Genomic DNA, 22,799 nt, shown 5'->3' with positions numbered 1-22,799 from the left:
AAAAATAAAATAGCTTTTTATTAAAGTATTTTATGGCATCTTATTTCAAGGAAGGAGGAAGAAAAGTGCTAAGGGGAACATGAGAAATTTTCTTTGACCTCATTTTGGGCCATATCTTTCAGAATGGGCTTTATTTTAACTGTTATGGATTAGTAGAAAAAAAGAAATATAGGCAGAAGAACAAAGAATTCATTGTGAAATATTTAATGTGGAAAAGTATTTATTTTTTCATGGATTTCATAATTTCCCAATTATCCACAATTTGGAATTTGGGTGCTACTATCTCATTCTAATAAATACATTTTTATGAATTTACAAGTACTATATTTTTACTTATTATATCAGCAGTAAATTTAAGTATGTACACTCAGCATGTCTTATAATCAAGTAAAAAAAATTCTTTGTTCCTCACAGTTTGCATTTTCAGGAGAGTTCAGCTTTCTTTGGTGAGATTTCAGTATTACGGAATCTCAGGATTTTTTTCCTTTGACCATTTGCCAGGATATTTTGTTTCTTTGACATGGTAAACATCAGCTTTCCATTTTCTGCAAAGCTTATTGTTATTTAAGGATTTTATATTTCTTTACAATTGTTCTTATTTTACCAATTTCAGACTTAAACATATAAGCCACATGTAGTTAATGTATGCATGTACATACTTGTTGCTGTTAGTCTTCATCTAGATTTTAATAGAAAAGTAGACATAATTTTTAAATATTGTAAAAATTTATATAAAAGTATGTGTTGTTTAACCTAAATTATTTATGTTATTCATTTTGTATAGTAACCAGACTTATCTTCAAAAAATCAAAAGCTGAGGTCATTTTATTTTCAAAGTAATTGATATTACTCACAGATTTTGAAGGCTATTTTATTTTTAAATGCAGGTTTGAATTTTCCATGCCTAATTGTAAGACATTTTTTGACCTTCGTGCTGAAAAAGTAATCTAATCTAATCATACTGGGTATCATATAATAAGCATTGCATGATTTGGTGAGCTTTTAGAAAATGGGAGGTCCTGAGGCCACATTTAGTATCGGTTGAAAACTGAAGTTGCCCCATGACCTGATGACAGCTGCTAAATTGTGTAAACTTGAACATTAGCTTTCATACGTAAAAGGTACAAGAAGACACTAATACACTAGCTAGCTGCCCTTAGTTCTGGGCCCCCAAAAGGATGAACTAGAACCTCAACTAAATTTATAAGGAAACTTGCCTATCTTTCACTGTGATATTTTACAGTTTGAAATTGCTTCAGTTATTTGTTATTGCAAACCAGCCCTCAGGTTTATAGCCTTAGTTGACGTTGCCTAGATTGTACTGAAAATTTCAAGCCAGTGACTTCTAAGCAGCCACAGATAATGGATGGATGCTTAAACCTAGACCTTCCCAAGTAACTCTCCCAGTATATAGAACAGTGAGAACAAATGAAACAACACACACACACTCACAAGCACACGAACACAGACATGTTGGTTAATAGCTTAACTACAGGAATGGAATGATAAAAGGGTTTTAAGTTAAAGGTAAAAACCACCAAAGCTCTACCATAAAACTTTATAGGAAGCAAGGGCAGTCTGAAAAAAACTCAGAGGAGAGAAGAAGGGAGCTGGCAGTAGTCCCCAGATAGGTCTAAAACCATTACTGATTGTGAAAATTCTGAGTGTTTCCTTGTAGGTCAGATAACTGACTGTAGGATAGAACATGAAAATGTGTACATAACATGAGGAGGTAGTCTTTGAAGTCAGATTCTGGAGAAAAGGCTAAAAAAGGGATAATATCCTTGGTGATTGGGGGTTGAAAGGGACAGGAAGTAAAAACAATGATCTTGCAAAACAGAAGAAAAAACAAAAAGTTCTCATACCTAGTTTCCTGCCAACACTACCACCAAAAAAGAAAAAGGAAATTCAGGAAAGAAATGGGACTTTGGTACATTGACAAAAGAGGCCTCCACTGGACTAGAAGTCTTTTAAACTAGTCCAAATTTACTAAATCAAAGAAAAGAAACGAAAACTTTGATACAAGTCTTTATAAAGTTAATTCTAGGGAACATAATTGAACTAGTGCTGATGCACCCTTTGCCCAAAAAACAACTGTGAAACAGAAGGAAATTTTTTTTAATGTTTATTTTTGAGAGACAGAGCGCGCGTGAGAGCATGCACACGAGCAGGGGAGGGGCAGGGAGAGAGAAGAAGACACAGAATCAAAAGCAGGCTCCATTCTCTGAGCTGTTAACACAGAGCCCCAAAGCAAGGCTGGAACCCATGAACTGCAGGATCATGACCTGAGCCAGCTGCTTAATCAGCTGAGCCACCCAGGTACCCCTGAAGCAGAAGGAGATTTTAATTTTAATCCAAACTGGATAAAATAGATAAACATTTGTAGCTGTAAAAAAAAAAAAAAAAAAAAAAAGGTAAAAGTCAGAAGTAAATGAAAAGAGTAAGTTGAATGCAGGAGAGAAATGAAAGAAAAAGTAAATTTAGAGTTGGTTAAATTACAAGGTGCCCAAGAAAAACATACTCAAAAGAAAATTTAATAAGGGATATGAAAGAAAAGCAGAAAATAACCAAGGAAATAAAAATTAGATGAAGAAAGGGATAGAAAGAATTAGGAAATAGCTGAAATGGAAGATAAGCAAACAGGAAATAGCTGTATGTATAAATGGAGTCTCTAAAGAAGAACACAGAACATTAGGATATAGCTAACACTTAAAACTGTTATCCAAGAAGCCAGTTCTGAAAAAAAAAAACAACCCAAAAACGAAAGCTAATTCTACATATTGAACGGGCCTACCAGATAACTGGTAAGAGTAACTCCAAATAATTCATCTCAAGACATGTCCTACTAAAACTGTTTGATTTCAAACATGATTTTATGTCCTATAGGAAATGTGCAAATTTTTTAGGCAAAAAGGCCAAATAACTTAAAAGAGCAAAGTAATCTGGCCTTTACTAACTAGATTTTTCAAAAACAACAAATGTAACAATGCAACATCTGAAAAGACTCAAAGGGCCTTCCTCCTCTTGAGGAAGCAGCCAGAAGTCTGCTATCTAGAGAAGGACTCCTGATTTTGGATTTCCAGCCTCCAAAAAGAATAAACAATATGACACAACAGAGCAGGCCTTCAGCTTAAAGTGGTGTAGGTTCCATCTTTTACTCTGTGGAGATTATATGGACTGTAACTGTGACACTCTTCCTCCCTTGATGGAAAGTTCAAGACCAAGAAAAAGTGATCAAACCAAAATGAAACAAAACAATACACAGTTTCTTTTAAGACAATAAAGCAACTAGTTAAAAATTATTCTTTGTACTATCTGACATGCAATGTCTTTGGGGACTGAGATGGATGTGGGTAAGCCAAGAAAGAAAAACAGAAAAAGCAATTGGAAATTTCAAGAACAGAGCTGATTCTCTGTTTCATCTGCCTGGGAGTTAGCAATATCACAGAAGACATGATCATTCCCTGAATGTTGACAGGCTAAGCCCCACACAGGGCCTATTCTTAGCAGCTTTCCAGACTGCTGAAGGCAGAGATTATTTTTCTTTTTTCAAGTTGTACAAAGACTTTAAAGCTTTACAGTGTGACAACACTAATATATACAATGCCCTCGTTACATTTATATTTTTTAATTTTTTTTGTTTGTTTATTTTGAGAGAGAGCATGAGAGTGCAAGCAGGGGAGGGGTAGAGAGAGAGGGAGAGAGAGAATCTCAAGCAGGTGTCAGGCTGTCATCGCGGAGTCCAGTGTGGGGCTCAGAGTCACTGACTGAGATCATGACCTGAGCCGAAACCAGGAGTTGGGCACTCAACCTACTGAGCCACCCAGGTGCCCCCTCATTATGTTTTTAAGAGAAGAAATCATGTGTGTGTGCGCACGCATATACACACTAACATTTTTTCAGAAAGTATTTAATTCCTTCTCCCTACCCCCTGACCTCCCTGACCCTAGAATATCCCTGGAATGCAGGAGGTGAAGGTTGAATGGGATTTGGAGTTTTCTTGCTGAGGAAGAGACATTTTCTGTAACCAGGTCTGTGTTCAAAGGACTAATGTTCTAAGGAAATTATCTGAAGAGGAGAGGCAGTTCAGGGTTTTTAAGTTATTTTCAAACGTTGCCTGGGCTCCTGCTGACCTTTGTGAAGCCAACAGGGTGATGCTTCCCAATTGGACAAGGGAAAAAGCAGTTAGAGAACCCTCGTGGAGGCTTAGGAATGTTTGGAAATTCACATACACCACAGATTATGTGGGAGTTCCAAGAATGGAAATAAACTAATTTGATCAAAGACAAATGTGTTTCAGGATGTATTCTAAACATGTAGCTTTCCTGGATCTATCTGAATGACTGTTTTTCTAAAAACCTACACTCATTATCTAGCAAATGCCAATTAGATTTCAGTTTCACAGAAGGAAAGCTAGTTAATATTCCTTGAGTGATATTTCTTATGTACCAGAAAGTAGAATGGGTGTGAGGTTAAGTAAACTGTTCACATACAGTCAGAATATGACAAACTGGGCTTCAAATGCAGATTTATTTGGTGCTACAGCCCATGTTTTGTTTTGTTTTTCTTTTTCCTACCCCATGATTATGTAGGAAATAATTATGCATATTTAAAAAAGAAAAAGAATAGCTGAACTAATTCACTTCTCTTAGGGGAAACCTAAGTACATTTTATGTGCACTCCCCAAACTGCCATGAATGAGGCAGGAGACACCAGTGCTGTACCATGTGCAATATAATACTGTTTCTGACCAGTACAAATTATATTTTAGCTGCCACATATATGCATAAATCGATATATGTTGTCACCTTTAAGTGTCATAAAAGATTGTTAAAGGTTTTCTCGTGAAATAAAAACATTATCAATATCAAAAACAAAAAATATCCAAAACCCCACAAAGATTCAAAATGTATGGGCCAAGGATTTTATAGCTTTCACCCTGGCAATCTCACTTCTAGGAATTTTTTTTTTTTGGTATATACCTTTAGCAATTCAGAAAAAATGATTATGCATTAAGCATTTTATTGCATTGTTTATAAAAGCATAATACTAGAAACTACCTAAATGCCCGTACACAGGAGACTAGTTGAACAAACCATGGTGTATTAACACATTACTGAGTAGACTGAATTAAATATCTGAAGGGTTTGATTTCCAGGATTTATTTTTAAATAAGGTACAGAAGAATATAGAATACTACTTTCTGTGTATGAAGGTGGGGAAAATAGGAAATGCATATGGTTAGTTGTGCACAGATAAATACTGGAAAGATACTAGACTATGAAATTGGTGGGTAGGAATGGGAGAGTGTGATGAGGGACAATTCAGTGGAAGGGTTTGAATGTGTTGTTACGATTTTAGAACTATGTTCATCTTTAACATACTCCAGAAATAAATCAAGATGCGTGAAAGAGGGATTCATTGGAACCTAAAGAGAAACACTTGAACCGAACTGTATTACAAGTGAATAACACATGGGAGAAGCGATGGGGGAGGACTGACCTAGACAACCTGGAATGCACTATTTTGACAATGTGCTCTAAGGCTAAAGACAAAAGAACTGTAATGAACTGCAAATACTGGACTCTTGTTTGTAGATTTGCTTTACAGTGTTATTTCTGGGTTAGCAATTTTAAATCTTTATTTGGGTTCTAGGACTGAGCAAATTAATAAATATATTATGGGTAATTAAGAGCCAACTTTGCCACTGTTGGAAAGTTGAGTTACAAATATGGAAACAGAGAAAGGTAGAGTGAAAGATAATGTGTAGGAATAGAATTTGAGGTATCAGTATGAAATAATGGTATTTAATCATCGGAACTAGGAGTTTGTGTGAGTGTGCTTGTGCACACGTGGTGCGCATACATGCGTTTCCTGACTTATCTACTAGGTGGGCCTACAAATGATGGTAACTGAGTAACAATGAGGAAACTGCAGTGTCTTGGTTTTGAAGCTGAACCTCCAGTGAAAAGAAACAAAGTTCTTTTGGCAAATGACTGGTCTTCCAGGCTGGAGCATGGAAAGAAAAAAATGAACCTGGGACATTTTGTACCTGAAACCAAGAGGGTTCTCAGAAAATAAAGAGTATATCTGAAGGACAGAAGAGCCAACGTGATCTCCCACACTCTAAGCCTGGGATAATTTGAGAAACAAAATAAATGATAGCAAAGGATTGTAATCTATACAATAAAACTTTGTAGAGCCATACTGGTATAAATAAATGAAAAAATAAGTGGATAGAAGGGAAGCTCCTCCTAATAAATGTAGATGTTGATGATGGAATTAGAAAATCACCAGTTGGCAACCCCCTTAGTAACTGTTTCAGGCAAGAATCCTCCATAGCTGCCAAAAGTATGATGAAAAATGGAATATTTGTATAGCTGGATAAGTACACAGTATCAATTACAAAGAGACCAGTAGCTTTACAGTTTAGAAAATCTGGCAGATACCACGTTACACACATGATCAAAGTTAACCAATAGTAGGACATATTGATATTATGTACCTTCAATATGATCTGATAAAGAAGAAAAATGTGTCTGGTATTCTTGCCAAAAATATATAATGTGAATCTAATTATGAAGAAACTTCAGTTAAATCTAAACAATGGGGCCTATACTTCTCAAAAATGTTAAGGTCAGGAAAAATAATAACTGAAGAACTATATGTATAGACAAGACATGGTGGCTAAATGCAGCATGTGAGAATAGAGAGGATATGATAGTGCTTCTACTTGTAGCTCCAAAGGAGATGTAGAAAGTGGAACAGGAAATACTTGAAGAGAAAATGACAGAAAATTTTCCATTGTTAAAAAGCTATCTTATTAGGAAAATCAGTTCCAGTTAGGGGAAAACAAAACAAAAACCAGACCTAGATACATCATAGTGAAATTGCAGAACATCAAAGACAAAGAGAAGAACTAAAAGCATTCAGACAGAAAAATATGTTACCTTCAAAAGAGTGACAATTAGACTCTCAGCTGACTCCTCAACAGTAGTGGAGGCCAATGGGAATGTTAGTAGTTTTCATTGTATTAAAGCAAAGTAGTTGTCAACTTAAAATTTTTCACCAGTGAAATCTTTCGAGAGTGAGGTAAAGCAAAGCTACTGTCAATGAAACAGTATTGAAGGGAATTATAAAAGATACATGTTAGAAGAGTGATGCGGGAATGGGGGGCAGAGGTGGTGTGAGGTATGAAGGAATAAAGTGCAAAGGAAATAACAAATGTTCAGTATAAGCCAGTAATATAATCCGTTGGAATTAAAAAAGTTAAAGTACACGTAATACTGGCCTAGAAATTGGATAGGGCATAATGAGTATTTTAAGCTACTTACTTGAAGAGAAGAGTGAAGATATATATTAACTTACCAAGACTACTAAATGCTCATTTAAAAGATATACTGTCAGAACAGAATGTAAGCTGTTTATAAGAGATAAGCTGAAACAAAATACATAAGGGTTCAGAATTGATAGAAAAAAGATGTAATATATTCAACTAACGTTACGGAAAATTAGACTTTAAAACCAACAAGAGCATTAGGTCATTTAGTACTGATAAAACGTTCAATTTATCAGGAAGATAAAGGAAATTTAAATTTTTATGTGGCTAAGAACATAGTATTAAATGAAGAAAATAAAAATTGAACTACAAGGAGAAATACACATATGCTTAGAAATATTGAAATATATTTCTAACCCATAGGTGAAAGAAAATATAATGGAAACTATAAAATATTTTGAAGTAAATGATAACTAACATACTACTAGTTAAGTGGAACTAAAAATAAAGAGAAAAGTATAGCTTTATGTTTTTTTAAAGTTTATTTCTTTTTGAGAGAGTGAGCTCACACACATGCAAGCAGGGAGGGCTAGAGAGAGAGAGGGAGAGTTCTTTGTCAGGCTCTGCCATTGCAGAGCCCTGAAATTTATAACTTTAAATACAGATGTTAGAGGAGAAAAAAGTTGAAAATTAATGAACTAAGAATTTATCATAGCGGTGCCTGGATGGCTCATTTAAGCATTTGACTCTTGCATTTGGCTGAGGTTGTGATCTCAGGGTTCCTGAGATGGAGCCCCACTTGGGGCTGTAGTCTGATAGCTTGGAGCTTGCTTAGGATTTTTTTTTTCCACTTTGCCCTTCCACCACCCTCACACATGTTCTTTCTCTCTCTCAAATCCTTAAATTCATCAATCAAAAAGGGGAAAATCCTGCATAATAAACCCAAAGAAAGCAAAAGGTAGCAAATAAAACTAACACAAATTTGTAAAATTAAAAATAACAGGGGCACCTGGCTAGCTCGGTTGGTTAAGTGTCCAACTTCAGCTCAGGCCATAATCTCATGGTTCGTGGGTTTGAGCCGCGCATCAGGCTCTGTGCTGACAGCGCAGAGCCTGGAGCCTGCTTCTGATTCTGTGCCTTTCTCTTTCTCTGACACTGCCCCCCCCCATGCTGTCTCTTTTTCTCTCAAAAACAAATAAAACATAAAAAATAAAGGTCAAAACAAAAAAGATTAGAAGTCCTTCTTTAAAAGTTACTAAATTTGGCTAATTTCTCTTGACATGATTACAGAGTCAATACTAGAAATTTAAAAAGGAACAGGACTTCAGATTCTGCAGATATTTTAAAAAGTTGAGATATTGTCATCAACTATACCTAATAACTTGAAAATGTTTATGAAATGGACAAATACCCAGAAAAAAAATTACTAAAAACTCATCAAATGTTCAACAACAGTGTATCAGGTAAATGGTTTATCATATAGTCATATATTGAAATACTTTGGTGAACCAGGCCTGTACTCATTAATATGGATGCATCTCTGAAACACAATGTTGAGAAAAAGAAGCAAGTGATAAAGAATAAAACTAGGCCACTTAAGAATACAAACATGCATAAAAATTGGTGATGTGAAGCCAAAATGTATATGATTTAGGCTTATATGCCTATGTGGCAAAACTTACAAAAACAGGAGAATGATTTATTATGAAGGTCAGGATAATCATTATCCCTGGATGGTAGAAGATGTGATTATGGAACACATAGGATCTTCAAGAGTGCTAATTATGTTCTAATAGTTCTTAACCTGCATATTTTTATTCTTCTTCTTTAAGTTTTATATACATGGTTTTTTTCTCTTATATGTGAATGTATAATTACACAAATGGAGAAAAAAGCCCAAACCAAAGGTTATGTTCTTAATTTAATTGAATCGTATTACCTCTCTTTGTACAGTCATTTTGGAACTGGTTGAATAAACTACTTAAAACACTCTTTGACAAATCAAGTGACCGAAGACGACCAGTGCTGATAATGCAGCCCAGGGATCCATTAGGTTTTAGTTGGTGGACCATCACTCATGTAGCATCATTTTACCAGTTTGATCGCCATGGAACACCAGATGAAATGGTAAGATTGTATTTTCTAACCTTTCTCATGTTATTAATCAGTATGTAGTTTTTGTAGTCAGATTAGTAAACGAGCACAGAAACACAGCAAAAAGTAGATCACAGAGGCGCCTGGGTGGCTCAGTTGGGTGTCCAACTGGCTCAGGTCATGATCTCATGGCTTGTGAGTTTGAGCCCCACTTAGGTGTCTGTGCTGACAACTCAGAGCCCGGATCCTACGTTAGAATCTATGTGCCTCTCTAGTTCTGCCCCTCCCTCGCTCATGCTCTGTCTCTCTCCCTCTCTCTCTCAAGAATAAATAAAACATTAAAAAACATTTTTTAAAAAGTAGATTACAGTCCTATAGAGATAAATTCAGCTTCTGAATCTAGAAGTTGGAGACTTTTCTGTAAACATCTTGAAAAATGATAATTTTTATTGTTTGCTTAAGGAAGAGCACCTTATAGAAAACTTGAGATCTAGTCCTGGCTCTGCTACTAAGTATTTGTGTGACCTTCAGTAAATTACTTCAGCCTTTCTGAGCCTGTGTTCCCTCATCCAGAAATCATGGGATTGGATTGTTCAGAAAATTCCTTCTAGTTCTAAAATCTGTAAAATCACTGAAGGGAAAGCATATGTCTCCAGTAATGAATTAGTAGTTTCTGTGAATAATTAGGTAAAATTATTTTCTCAGAGTAATACTTCTTTAGGGAAGCTTTTCATAAAGATATCTTAATCTATTAACCATGAGGTTTACTTCAAATAGATTTTAATTATATTAATTTCTAGTTAGAAACATGTTCTACAGTGTTATTTAAAAAGCCCTATGAATGAAACTAGCTGGTAGACATATTTATTTGAAGTTCTGTTTGTATATAATTATTGCATGTTCAGAAGTGAATAGTGTAGTATTCTATCAGCCCATCAGTTCTATAAAATAAACATCTGGAATCTTGAGGCCAATGTGTCTGTATTTTCAAAATTTACTTTTTCCTGGGAGGGAGTGGTTCCCAAGTCTAGCTTATCATCAGACCTACCTTCAAGTTTTTAAAACTTTATGTTTCCAGATCTCACTTCTAGAGATCCTGATTTAGTAATCTGGTTTGGAGTTTGGGAATTCTTATTTGTAAAAAGTTTCTTGGTTCTCATCCTCTACTAGGTTTGGGGATCATTGCTTATGAAACCTGTCCCTTGACAGACTTTTCTTCTTTTTGAATAACAAAGAGAGTCTGCTCAGAAATCATGCATGGAAGCTGCTGGTCAGTTAACATTGACAGTAACGTCATAGGAATGGAAAGGGCCTCAAAAAGTCTTCTGAATGATCCCACTAATAATAAAAAGCTTTCAGGAGATCCCAAGATAAATTAAAAAAATAAATCAGAAAGTTCTCTGGGGAACTCACACATAGGTCAATATTAATGTATTTAAGCATTCTACCAATTTATTGAGAGAGATCAATGAAATGAGCATCCCAGAAAAGGACTGTATGTCCTTAGTTTCTGTACATGAGTTCTTACCATGCTGATATGTAGTAAATACTCAATAAATCTTAGCAGATTCTCATTATTATTGCAGCAGGCGTTTCATGGAGTATTTTTGTGGAGTTAATATGTTAATATTTCACATCTTTTAATCATTAAAATACTAGAACATTAAAATAACTGAAAAACTTTACCTATAATTCTAATGTCTTTACATCAGCATTTTATTTCTCTTCCCATTTTAATTCCCCAGTACATATTTCTGATTTTAATCGGTGTAAATAAATATGGTAATTAGTTAAAAGCACCTTAGGGTTCCCATTGAGGTGGTTATTATAATAATAAGTGCCAATGATAGGATGTGCATGGAACAGATTTACTGCCTCTTGCTTCAGGGAGCATGCTTTCGGGTTATAAATGCGCTGGAACTGCCGCTAACACTTACAGGAGGGAATGGTGTGTTTCAGTGGCGGTTGATGTTGACCTCCACATACACCTACCTGTGGTACATAATCCAGCCATGTTAATATATATCATTACTATTACTGTTGTACTGGAATTGTCCTGGTACTACAGGACGACCATCCGTGCTGGCATTGCTGAAATCACTCTTCTGTTTCATACAGAGAACTCCATAGGAAACTATGCTTTTATTAGCTCTGAATCAAGGTAGTAATTGAATTGTCTATATTTAAAATAGCTTAACCTGTGTCTTTTAATATGTCAGCAGTTCCTATATGATTTTCTTTTACCAAAGTATATTTTAAAAATCTTAATTTAAACTATGTAGAAGGTTTTAAGAGGAAAATGCCATGATATTTGAAAGAACCTTTCATATGATAAAAATAATAGAGATGTATAATGTATATGTATATGTGTGTATGTAAAATAGCATTTGCCTATATTCATGAGTGCACAAAGAGCTTCAGATATTTCTAGACTTCTTAATAGCTTTTAAAAAGAACCTTAAGTTCTCTAGTTGTTACCAGTTTTCATTACGGGTGATGCCTTCAGCATACTGCATTTGCTAAGTGTTTTATGTTTTCTTTTTAATTTTATTTACTTAGGGCAAGCATGAGTGGCGGAGGGACAGAGAGAGAAAGAGGGGGAGAGAGAATCCCAAGCAGTCTCCAAGCTCCACAAGGAGCCCAACACAGGGCTCAATCCCATGACCCTGAGATCATGACCAGAGCTGACATTGAGAGTTGGACATTTAACTGCCTGAGCCACCCAGGCGCCCCACATTTGCTAAGTGTTTAATATCTCACAGTGACTAAGCAGCCTTTATATCTGTGAAGTAACATGAAGTAGGTGAGAGAGTAACATATCCATTTTATAGGTAACAAAACTGAGGTACACTGTAGTTAAATGTCAGCCTATCTTAAGCACTTAGATAAATTCAATATTGGGGTCCTCCTAAAGACTGCCTTCACTTATGAATAGACCTTCAGTATGGTAACCATGTGCACAGTTTGCCATGGACAGTGTTTGTTATGCCTATTATCCCCTTATCCTATCTGGTTAATTTTCCCTTTTACTCTTAAGTGTCTCAGTTTGGTTCAGAAGTCCTGTAAGCATTCTGATCTATGAATGTAAAGGCGGATTAACTCATTCTTTTAGAAAGATGCAGGATATGAATTTGGACCTGGGATATATTTAGATCAGAATTTTGAAAATTACCTGAATTGTTTTTTCTTCTTTTGATACAGCATCACAGCCAGCTACCATATAGAAAATGGCCATGCATTAATAAGACTGCTTTATTCCACTCACAAGTAATCTGGTGTGATATGAAATAATAACAGTTAGGCCTCCGTTCTGCCACAGAGAATATCTCTAGTGTTGTGTTAACCATAGAGATGTTTCGGTTTCTAAATGCGAACTGCTTTGCCTTGAAAGTTAGCATGAAGTCTTCACATTTTATTTATTTATTTTTTTGATTAAAAAATTTTTGAGAGAGAGAGAGAGAGAAAAAGTGCTAGTGAGGGAGGGGCAGAGAGAGAGGGAGACAGAGGATCCAAAGCAGACTCCGCACTGACAGCAGAGAGTCCAACGTGGGGCTTGAATACACGAGCCGCGAGATGGTGACCCAAGCCGAAGTTAGACATCCAACCGACGGAACCACCTAGGCACCCAGAAATCTTTACATTTTAAATAGGTTTTATGTATGCTTAATTTTTAAATTTCATTTTAAAAGTTTTTTTGTGGATTAAACTTTTGCTGTGTGTGCATTTAATCACAAAACTTGCCAGTTGCTTTACATAGGCTTATAAGGAAAATCTGGTATCTCATTTCTCATGCTAGAGGCTTTAGGTTTTCATGTATTTCTATTTAATGTTTTTCTTTCAACCTAGAAAACAGTGTGTTATCTTCTCACAATTGCTGCCATCTATTTTAAAAGCAAATATAGTTTAAAGAGAAGAAATATTTTGGGGCATTGTAGGGATCAGGTTTAACAGTACTTTCCCTGCTCAGAACATAGTGCAATCAGTCAGGCCTGCTGATGCTCATCTTTGAAACATCTGAAATGGTGATTAGATAAGAAGTCTGAAAAATAACCTCAAAGTGAGAGTTGTACCAGGTTACCATGTCTGCTGGAAGTGGAAGATGGGTTATCTATTTTATATTTGTGGTAGAGGCATGACCTGTCCTGAAGCTTAAGTGGGTGTCTTAGTTTTGTTGGTGGGATAAGAGATATAAGACATAACCCAAAACTGATGCCTTCCTATTTTTTTTTTTAATGTGTATTTTAGAGAGAGAACATGTGAGGGGGGGGGCAGAGAGAGAGGGGGGAGGGGCAGAGGATCTGAAGCAGGGACTGTGCTGACAGCAGAGAGCCCAGTGTGGGGCTCAAACTCACGAACCATGAGATCATGACCTGAGGTGAAGTCAGACACTTAATCAACTGAGTCACCCAGGTGCCCCCATTTCCTTTCTGTCATAGAGATTAAATTTTGTATAATTTAATATATAGAAAAAAAAGTAGGTGCTCTAAGTTCAGTTTTGCTTTGGAAAAGAAAATATCCTTTGATACGGTCTCTTACTCAGGTTTGATTTAGGCATGATATAGTTGCCATTATTTAATCGGAATTATGGTTTATTTTTGTTTTAGATTATAACCACAGAGATCCAGAGAGTTGAAATTCTTTGGACAAGAAGTACATTACTTACCTATAATTCATGTGATTTAGATGCCTTGATAGAACAAAATCATGGAAATAAACTCATTAACACTATGAAATGATAAAGCTAAATACAGTAGTCCTGTCATATCCCTCCTTATTTGGGGTTAGTGGTGATGTCTTCTTAGCAAGAGTGATATAAAAGGGAATTGCTGAAAGGTAAGGAACACTTATTAGAAAGTGGAAGGAATACTGACTTTGGAGCAAAATCCTTGCTCATGTATATATACATGATCTCTCTCAGACTAAATTATGTTATCTTTGAAATGGAAAAGATTTTTTTTTGAAGAAGTAATGTAAAGACCTTAATACAATGTACATATAGTATTATAAAACAGAATCTCTCCTTTTTGAGAGATTTTTTAGGGCAACCAAGGCAACTCTCATTTCTAACACCAGTTGCAAGTTCAAGAATTCCCAAAACCATATAATTTATGTAGACTTAAATAACTCTCTAAAAGCTGTTATACTCATGGTTATCGTTTATTACAGGGAAATATAAATGAAAAGTAGCTAAGGGAGGAGTACATAGTACAGAGTCCAGGAGAAGTACCAGATGTGGAACTCCTGTTGTTTTCTCCCCATGTTGTCAAGAAGCCTTAGTCTCCTGGCATCAGTGTGTGACAGTATGCAGGGAGTATCTCCAGCCAGGAAAGCTTGCCTAAGATGCGGTGTTCAGTTTTTATTAGAGCTCCATTACATAGGTATGATGAATTGATTGCCCACATGGTTAATCTCAGTCTTCAGATCAACTTTCCAGGTCTCCACAGCCCTTAGCCGAAATCACATGGTTGGTTTTGGGCCATGGCCAACCCTACCTTAAGGTGGCCAGCCTCTACCCTCAATTACATTGTTAGCCTATCCAGTATGACTCTAGGCCCCTCAGCAAATAAAGATATCCCTATCAGGTATAACATTCCAAGGGCCTAGAGATTATTCCCCAGAAACCAAGGATAAAGGCCAGACTTTCTCTTTGGGTAAGGCCAGATTCTTCACTACACATTCTTTTCTCATAAAAGTTTTATATTCACTTTATTCACATAAATGTATTTCAAAAAGTAATTTTTTTTTTTTTTTTTTTTTGCAAAAAATAACTGAGTCACTGTATCAGTTATCTCTTACTGTGGAGCAAAATTTGGCAGCTTAAAACAACAAACATTTATTATCTCTCACAGTTCCTAAGACTCAGGAGCTTAGCTGGATGGTTCTGGCCCAGAAGCTCTCATGAGGTTGTAGTAAGCTATCAGCAGGTGCTTGAGTCTCTGAAGACCTGACCGGAGCTAAGGATTTGCTTCCAGTCTTTCTCATGTTGGCAAGGATGCTTTAATTACTGATCACATAGGCTGCTTCAGGCCTGTTCACACTATGTTTTTCCCTGATGGAGTCACCAAGAAAGAGATTTTCATTAAGATAGAAGCTTCAGTGTGTCCTAACCTAATTTTGGAAAGGACACACCATCACTCCTATTAGTATTGATGCTCTATTGATAACAGACCAACCCTGGCACGGTGTGCAGTGATGTAGGGGTGGAGGGTTAAATAAGTGTATGAATACCAGGAGACAGGGTCATTTGGGGCCATTTTAGCGGGTGGCTACAGTCATTGAGTACCTTTATTAAGGAAATGGCTTTTTAGTGATTTTTATGTAATTAGCATATTATAGGAACATTATTCAGTATTTAAAATAGAGAATATTGCAGAGGCACATGAGTGGCTCAGTTGGTTAAGGTTCTGACTTCAGCTCAGTTTATGATCCCACAGTTCCTGAGTTCAAGCCCCACATTGGGCTCTGTGCTGACAGCTCAGCGTGGAGCCTGCTTTGGATTCTATGTCTCCTTCTCTCTCTGTTCCTCCCCCACTTGTGCTCTGTCTCTCAAAAATAAACAGTAAAAATTTTTCTTTTAAATCAAGCATATTTCACATGCTTTAACGCTTTATAGGTCATTGAGGTTCATCGTTCTGAACAATATATTAGTTACAATAGGGATGGTAGGATATGACTCTCTTTGTTTCTGTTCTTTAAGGCCTCTGGGTTTGCTTTTGAGGGGTTACAGTTTCCTTTTGTAACTTTTTCACTTTTTGTCAGAAAAGTGTCAAGTGAAGTGTCAAGGCACTTTTTCTTCTTCTGGTTTTGACTAGTATACACATATCCAAAGATTTAAGAACTGAGTATTCCTTCAGGCTCTACCTTTGGAAAGTGAAACCTTTTTCAGTGCCTAGCTTTTGTGAAGTATTTTGGCTTTGTGACTGTCCTTTTTGGCTTTCTTCTTGTGAGGAGTCTTCCAGATGAGTGACCATTGATTAAATGAGGCAGCATTGTGTACATTTTTTTTATATACAAAATGTTTAGTTAATTGTTAGTAGAATAGACTGTTTTGACATTATTACACATAAAATGAAAAAAGTCTCTGGTAAATAAAGTACACCATTAGGAAAAACACTCAAGGCATAAAACCCTCCAAAAACTGCATGTAGTGATTTCTTTTTCCTGTTAGATTACATATGACAGTAGAAATTAAATATTTGTTAAAACATTTATAATTGGGGTCCTTGGATGGCTCAGTCAGTTAAGTGTCTGACTTCAGCACAGGTCATGATCTCACGGTTCGTAGGGTCAAGCCCCGCATCAGGCTCTGTGGTGAACATTTGTTCAGAGCCTGGAGCCTGTTTTGGATTGTGTGTCTCCTTCTCTTTGCCCCTTCTCTGCTCATACTCTGTCTCACTCTATCTCTCAAAAATAAATGAATGTAAAAAAAATTATAATCTTATAGAAGTGCCATTGTTTAAATAAAACAAGTCCTGTTAAGGTTTATATTGGATTGGAATAGTTACAGTTGTTTTTTTTGGTTTTGTTTTTTTGTTTTTTTGTTTTTTTTTGTTTTTACCAAGTCTGTCAAGTAACTCTGTCCAAGGAATTTTAGACATTCAAGAAGTTGTAATGATGTCTGATGATAGGGAAGATATTTGTACTTCACAACTAACTTGCTATGCTATAATTTGAATGCATAATTAAGAGCAGTAATTGTGGTGCAATATTCTCCCTCTCTAGAGACAAATGGAATCAAATTGGAATTTTGTAGAAGAACTGCTAAAAAAGTCCATCAATGTTCAGGTATGCTTTCAAATGAGACAATTTGTGGGCTTTGCTGAATTTCCGGTGTTACAGATTTTATTTATTAGAACTGAGCAAACTCTTAAAATGATTTAAACAACAAACTTTGTTTACTTATTAAAAACCTGAGGTGGAATCATCATTCTTTGTTAATGAAGGGACAACATAACGTAAGATAGTTCTGTGAATGAGTATCCTTTGAAGCTTTTTGTTTTAAACACTGAGTTGAAGGACAAATAAAATTATCCTAGTTGGTGACTTTGACAAAATGTATTCAGGATAAGTAGTAGATGTTTCAGAACTATATGCCATTCCTCGACTGTCTGGTATCAAGTCTTGGAGACACGATGAGGGAGATAGTGGCATTGGAAATTCAGCTGTATCCTCATCACAGCAGGAAGGTGACTTGCCTTGCTGAGCAATTTGTCTTACAGGCTCGAATCATACTCTAACTGATAAGGTCCTAGTTTCTGAGCCCTCATTTCATACGTTATCATTTTTCTCTCTGCAGAGCCGTTAATGTAGTGCTTCATGGCCCAGAGGTCAGATTTGACCTCCTTTTAAAATAGTTTTAAATGTGCTATTCATCACATCTTTAAACATGCTGTATTGTAGTTCTCTAAAGTTTTGTAGTATATATTATTTATGTAAGAATTTAAGAGGAAATTTTAGTAAAGAATACTTTTAAATTTGGTTAGTAGATTACTTTTATGCTAGGATATAAAGACTTAAAATCTTGAAGAGGAATAAATAAGAAATATGATAGTATAAGATATATACATATATATCATATGTACGTATATATACATTCATCCTTACAAATGCACACACACATTTATTTTATGGCCATATCTTTAAAAATCATTTACACAGCATCAAATTTTCTTTTCCTTTTTATCTATATTCTCAATTTTTTTAGGTAAAGCATACAATAAGTACATTTAGTTTATAATATGAATCTTATTAAAAAGTAAAAATTCTAGACTAGAATTCCAAAGACTTGTGGAAACATAGTTGTATGAGTAACAAAAGAACTATAACCTCAACCATTGTAAAAGTTTTTGTTTATTTTTTTCTATGCCATTTTAATCAGCTTTCTCCATTGTTCTTTCTGAAAACTTATTGATTTAGTAATCCAGAAAGTCTCTAATATACATTTTTTTAATTCAAGAATGCAGGAAAACACTAAAAAGTGGTCATTGTTAATTATGTTAGTTATTGATCCAGTCTTAATGCCTTAATATAGCTTTAGACCCTCTTAAACTTCCTTTCAGCTTTAATATTGTATGAATTTATGGTTTTATTCAGGTAGGTTTTAAATTACAGAGTATTCTTTAGGCTCTAAGGGTCATATGGATAAATACCCCTACACTCATAATGGCCTGGAACAAACAGGAGAATGAATTTATCATCATCTCTGTTCCATAGAGAAGTTTGCTTTTTGACTAAGAGATTGAAAACCCTCTCAAACCCTTTTTAGTTGCTTGAAAGTTAATTTTTTTTCCTTTGGATTTATGACTCACTATAATTCTGATTTTTGAGTGAAGGAAACTCATTTACTTGAAAAAAAACTTTGGAATGTCTTACTCATAATGCAATAAAAGTTATTCTGACACTGCATAGTATATCTTTATAACTAGTATTTTAATGGTGTTAGCTAAAGCTATTTTGATGATAAATAAGTGGTTCTTGGAAGTAGTATGAGTGTCAAGATTTACCCGGCTTGTGGTTTCCTAGGCTTTCGGTGCTTAAACCAGGGCAACCTGTGAGAAGCCCGGCACCCAAGAAGTAGAGATAGTCTACTGAACCCAAGAAACTTTCTCTGGGAATTTAGATGTAACATAAAGTCAGAGTAATTTTTCCTGTGAGAGAAGTCATTATAATATTTAGAAAGAAGTAGTCCATTTTCTCTAGTGATCTTTCAATTTTGTCATGCCTTGATTGTATCAAATTAGATTTTATAAGTAGTATACTACTACTTGCTGGAGCTCTTGAAATCAATTTTGTGGGTGCAGTAGGTGGTCATAAAAAAATAAAGTGTTTGGATAGAACTATGAGTTTGATTATATCTGTTTTCCCCCATTGAGGTAAATTAAAATCTTCCCATGCCCATGTGCTTTGACTTTATCTCCAACAGTGAAAGAGTCCATTTGCGGTATTTAAAAAACATACATTCTTCGTATAGAGCAGTCATCAAATATAATCGGTAGGCATGCCATTGTAGTTGTAATTAAGCAAATAATGTTCCAAATCTTCTTCTAGCCAGAAAGGATTTTCTAGAAATAGACATTGAGCTTTGTTAATAAAGAAAAATTATTAATTTTGCTGCTATAGGTATGATTGAGTAGTTAAGTATTTACCTTAACCATTTTTTGGAGGCAGTACTATTTAATATTTGTGTATGCTGACAGTAAACATTTGTTCTACTCTTGAAACAGTATTGTTTTCATATGAAAAGGGAGATTTTTTAGTTTTATGCTCTGTTTTTAAAGCCTCATTTTCTGATGACATAGAAACACTTTTCTACTAAATGTTGTGGAAGGGTATAAAAAGATATCTAAAACAAGCCTAATATTCTTATTTGCTAAGGAATCTGTAGAGTCCAAGGCTAAAAACAACTTCAAATGTGATTATGTCCCAATCATATGGGATAATAATCTTCTAACAACTAATTTATTTATATTATTTATTCATTTATTTTAAATTTTTAAATGTTTATTTTTGAGAGAGAGAGCAGGGGAGGGACAGAGAGAGAGACATACACATACACAGAATCTGAAGCAGGCTCTGGTCTCTGAGCTATCAGCACAGAGCCTGAAGAAGGGCTCAAACTCACGAACCGCAAGATCATGACCTGCGCCAAAGTCACTTAATCCACTGAGCCAACCAGGCATCCCCTAATAACTAATTTAAAATCATTATGTTTCTTGGACAGAAGGATCTTGACTGGGATATTGAATTTCAACTTGTTCTAATCCTAAAAATAAATCCAGTCAGGCAAACTAACCGTTATTATTTATGTTGCAAATACATTTTATTCTTCTGATGACTTCTTCTAGGCAGGTTATTCATAAAGACATGAACGCTCAATTGTTAAATTACCATTTTTATAAGAAAAGATGAAAGAGTAAAAAAAAATTTTTTTTTTTACATTTATTTATTTTGAGAGAGAGAGGCTCAGAGAAGAGAGTCTCAAGCAGGCTCCACACTCCAGCGTAGAGCTTGACGCAGGGCTCGAAATCATGAACTGTGAGATCACGACTCAAGCTGAAGCCAGGAGTCAGAATCTTAACTGACTGAGCCACCCAGGCATCCCAAGAGTAAATTTATTTTAAATCCAGTATAGTTAAAATAGTGTTATGTTAGTTTCAGATGTACAATATAGTGATTCAACAATTCCATATATTACTCCAGTACTCATCATGGTAAGTGTGCTCTTAATTCTCTTACCTGTTTCACAATCCCCCCACTCACCTGCCTTCTGGTAACCAACTGTTTGTTCTCTATAGTTAAAAGTTTGGTTTTTGGTTTGTTTTTTCTCATTTTGTTCTGTTTTTTTTTTTTAATTTCATATATGAGTGAAATCATATGGTATTTCTTTCTGACTGGCTTATTTTGCTTATCTTTATACTCTCTAACTTCATCCATGTCTTTGCAAATAGCAAGATTTTTTTGTGTGTGTGTGGCCTAGTTGTATTTCATTGTGTGTATGTTTGTGTGTGTGTCTTTATCCATTCATCTATTGATGGACAATTGGGCTGCATACATAATTTGACTATTGTAAATATTCTGCTATAAACATAGGACTACATGTATCCTTTCAAATAAGTATTTTCATATTCTCTGAGTAAATACCCAGTAGGACAATTACTAGATCATATGGTGATTCTATTTTTAATTTTTTAAGGACCCTCCCATATTGTTTGTGTGGCTGCACCAGACTGCACTCCACCAACAGTGGGAGAAGGTTCCTTTTTCTCTATATCCTCACCAACACTTACTGTTGCTTGTATTGTTGGTTTTAGCCTTTCTGACAGGTGTGAGGTGGTACTTCATTGTAGTTCTGACTTACATTTCCCTAATGATTAATGATAATTGAGCATCTTTATGCCACGTATGCTGACTATAAAAGAAACTGTTTTCATTTTTAGTTTTGAAAAAGAATATCATGTATATATTGATATTGAATATGCCTAAATTTGATATTTCAAAATAAAGATGGGAAGACATTATTTAAAAAAGGACTACAGCGGAGGGTGGCTCAGTCGGATAAGCATCCAACTTCAGTTCAATCATAATCTCATGGTTTGTGTGTGTCAGGCTCTGTGTTGACAACTTAGAGCCTGGAGTCTGCTTCAGATTCTTTGTGTGTCTCTCTCTCTGTCCTTCCCCCTCTTGTGTGCTGACTCTCTCTGTCCTCCTCTCTCTCTCAAAAATAATAAAAGTTAAAAAAAAGGGTATAAAAAAAGACTAAAGCAGGCACTGTGGAGTCAGGAGATCAGGAGCAGGCACTGTGGAATATACTGGGGTAGCTTTCTCATTAAGTTGTTTATGCATACTCACACAGCAGAGATGAGACATGCAGAGCATCCATAAGGTCTTGTGAAAAATGCAGAGGCTGAGTAGCATAGCCTCTGGAATTGAAACAGGCAGGTATAAGGCTATGTAGAAAAGAGGCCTGAAGACCAGATTTATTTTAAACTCTATTCAGAAGGCATGGATTTAGACATAGTTATTCAAACCTCTTGGTTCAGGTAGGGTTCTGCCTTAACACTTATATAACTAAATATATGAGCATAAGGTATGATACTGAGAACCTGTTACATTTATTATTTGATCATCGTTTGGCCTAAAATCTCTCTTACAGACAACACAGTGAGAGCCATCCCTATACAAGTAATATACTTAGCACTTAATGTACATTCTTCCATTTAATGTTTATGGAAGTTCCATTGTACACAGTAAGAAACAAGGGTGGTTAAGAAATCTGTCCATATTCATCTAGGTAACTAAGAAGTGGCAAAGCTGGGATTTGAGTCTTCCTCTGTTTTTTATTCACAATGTGCTCTCTCAAAGTATGTGACTTTGTTGGATTCTGAATAAAACTGTTTTTGTCATTATTTCTATTTTAAAACTTCTTTGCTGCTATGTGTTAATTAATAATCCATTTTTGGTTTCTACATCTATTTTGATGATGCCTGTGGAAAGCATCTCAAATTTCCATATTTTTGTTTATTTGTATTTTTTTCCTTTCCAGTAAGTGTGTGATGGGAAAATGTAAGGTAGGAAGAAATTAATACATACAGGAGTTCTCCAGTACTCCTCCTCACTGTACTTCAGCTCCTGTTTTCTCATTATGAATTTGAGCTAAGATATCACTTTGCTCCTCTTCTCGTGACTATTTTGTATTCCTATCTCTCTGATTATCTGGACATGAAGATAGGCAAATCCTTTCTCCTTAATTCAGCTGATGTGGAAAGGAATTTTTAAGAAAAAAACCAAGGGAGAAGTGCCTGGGCTCTGGTTAAGCATCCTGTTAAGCATCCAACTTCAGCTCAGGTCATAATCTCATGGTCCATTGGTTCGAGCCCTGCATCGGGCTCTGTGCTGACAGCTTGGAGCCTGGAGCCTGCTTCAGATT

At 35.5% G+C, this 22,799-nt stretch overlaps 1 protein-coding gene across 4 annotated transcripts in view; it reads left to right on the top strand.

Annotated features, from left to right (window-relative positions):
* Nucleotides 1-22,799, top strand: part of MMS22L (MMS22 like, DNA repair protein) — a 127,297-nt gene that overhangs the window by 12,545 nt on the left and 91,953 nt on the right. For all 4 annotated transcript variants that reach the window (XM_029944609.1, XM_029944611.1, XM_029944608.1 and 1 more), the window contains exons 10-11: nucleotides 9,233-9,406; nucleotides 17,096-17,158. In XM_029944609.1, the coding sequence (XP_029800469.1) occupies nucleotides 9,233-9,406; nucleotides 17,096-17,158 (237 nt within the window). The remainder of the gene's footprint in view (nucleotides 1-9,232; nucleotides 9,407-17,095; nucleotides 17,159-22,799) is intronic.

The sequence above is a fragment of the Suricata suricatta genome, chromosome 7 (assembly GCF_006229205.1).
Source record: "Suricata suricatta isolate VVHF042 chromosome 7, meerkat_22Aug2017_6uvM2_HiC, whole genome shotgun sequence".
In the NCBI taxonomy this organism is placed as follows: domain Eukaryota; kingdom Metazoa; phylum Chordata; class Mammalia; order Carnivora; family Herpestidae; genus Suricata; species Suricata suricatta.
This window is presented reverse-complemented; position numbering and strand designations above follow the sequence as displayed.